The sequence below is a fragment of the Notothenia coriiceps genome, unplaced genomic scaffold (genome assembly GCF_000735185.1).
Source record: "Notothenia coriiceps isolate Sejong01 unplaced genomic scaffold, NC01 NC01_scaffold00035604, whole genome shotgun sequence".
In the NCBI taxonomy this organism is placed as follows: Eukaryota; Metazoa; Chordata; class Actinopteri; order Perciformes; family Nototheniidae; genus Notothenia; species Notothenia coriiceps.
The window spans coordinates 69145-71325 of NW_011368305.1; the positions used below are offsets into that span (position 1 = coordinate 69145).

A 2181-nucleotide genomic window follows, 5' to 3' on the forward strand; every position below is an offset into this window, starting at 1 on the left:
AGCATAAGTTTGATTGATTTTGCTAACTTATAGCTGAACTTATGAGGCAGTATCACCTCTAGTGAGGGGCCCAACCCTTCGTATATGTTTCTGTATGTGGCCCTCGGTGAAAAACGCCCCTGATATAAAATATTACATTTTTGGAATTTTAGATATTCATAGATGAGCTGTTTTTTTTTTCTTCTTCTATTTGTATTTTATTTTAAAACAGAGCAACTTTCACATAACTAATTTGAATGTTTGAATGTCTTTAATTATTATAATTAAAATATTTTATTTGTATACTGTACATACAAACATTTCCCAAACTGGGATCAATAAAGTACTTCTTATCGTATATATCTACCTGGAGACGCTCGCCGCCTCCTGCTGTGATGATCGTTTAACTCAGGGGCCGCAGGGTGAGGCTGACCTGTAGAGAGAGGAGGGGGCATATCGGGTTAGAAGAGCAATATTTATATAAAGGATTACACTTTTGGCATTTTGGATATTCATAGATGAGCCATTTTATTGAATTTTTTCGATTTGTATTTCATTTTAAAACAGAGCAACTGTCACAAAACTAATTAGAATGTTTGAATGTCTTCTCGTTTATTTGGACACCCAAAAATGGTTATATTTAAAATATATGTTTTATATACTTGTATACAACATTTTCCCAAATTGGGATCAATAAAGTACATCTTATCTTATATATATTTTTCATTTGTATCATTTGACTATGCTACTGAAAAGCTTATTAAATGACCTCATGTGCTTCTGGTCCCCCAGTGTCACACACCCTCCTTCTTACCCAGGAACGACTGGTTTGACGCTCCCGTCCTCCAGTCGTCGGAGAAGAGGACGAGGTAGGCGTTGGTGTCCATCAGCTCTCCGCTTCTCTTGGATGACGGAGACCTCGCTGACTCCATCCAGCTCCCAGAGGGCAGCGTGGTCACCACCAGGATGCCGTTATTCTCCTGGCTGTTTCGGATCCACTTTGACACCTGACATTCAAACACAATCGACGGGTTAACACAAAAATACTTCATAATACATTTGGATATCTCTTTGTATAACTTTCTAGATAGATAAATAAATAAATACATTTAAAGAATAACTACTCTGGCTCGAATTATGGGGGAAATGACCTTTCCCAGTGATATGTATTATATAATTACGTACACCACAAGGGAATAGGGGTAACAATAAAAAATGGTAGATATCATCAAAACTTCCCAAGTTGATTACTTACATTAAAATATTTTTTATATATTACAAGTTTTCTGTATTTTAGATGCAAATGAGAATCTTTTGGTGAATTAAGGAGAAATGTGCAGTCAAATATACAAAATGATACTTAAAAAAAACTTAAATGTTTCTATTGGATGCTTTATTTACACTTGTGTGAAAGAAGACATGATAAGTGCATGGTCTCGTCTTGAACAAGAAAGGTTTATTTTTACCGTTTGAGTGAAATTGAAGACTTCCCATCCCTGCGTGTGCAGAGGCACCAGTCTGGAGGTGATGAGGTTTCCTCTCCATGGCTTCACTCGGCTGTCCAGAACCTCGTACAGATCCACCTGAGAGTCACAACATGGAGCTGTTAGTTCACTAAACTGTCACCTTTAAAAGCTATTATTTATCAGAAATTACACAAGTCACTGTATCTACAAATACCTGCAGACTATGAAGCAAGATGATGCTTCCTTTGTGGTTATAGTGGTTACCTACCAACATACTTTTCAGAATACTAAATATATATCAGCAGGTCACCCTTGAAAAAGAGATCAATGATCTCAATGGGATTCACCTGCATAAATAAAGGTTTGAAATTAAATGAAATGATAATATGTCACATGACTCTCTGGTGATGTTTCCTTACTTCAAAATGAAATATTTACATTAAAACACATAACATAATGTCACCAAAACAACATTTACCTTGTAGAAATGAGGCCCAAATGACTTTCCGAGGTAAAACTTCTGTTTCTTTCGGAACCAACGAAACTCTGCTTTGATCATTCTCTCCTCTCTGCCCACAGAGGACAGATTGAAGAAGTGAAACCTCTCTACAGTATTTCAATGTTTTACTCAAGCTGTGTTTGATATCTTTTCGCCTGCAGGTAATTCTGGAGAGAGGTTTCACTTCTTCAATCTGTCCTCTGTGGGCAGAGAGGAGAGAATGATCAAAGCAGAGTT

At 36.8% G+C, this 2181-nt stretch overlaps 1 protein-coding gene across 1 annotated transcript; it reads right to left on the reverse strand.

The window, feature by feature from the left end:
* Positions 1 to 329: 329 nt before the first annotated feature.
* Positions 330 to 2051, reverse strand: LOC104963089 (bone morphogenetic protein 2-B-like). Its single transcript, XM_010791642.1, has 4 exons — positions 1924 to 2051; positions 1446 to 1562; positions 794 to 986; positions 330 to 412 (listed from the first exon to the last, which is right to left on the reverse strand). Exons 1-4 carry the CDS (start codon positions 2002 to 2004, stop codon positions 330 to 332), a joined length of 474 nt encoding a protein of 157 aa, XP_010789944.1. The 5' UTR covers positions 2005 to 2051.
* Between the last annotated feature and the right edge of the window lie 130 nt (positions 2052 to 2181).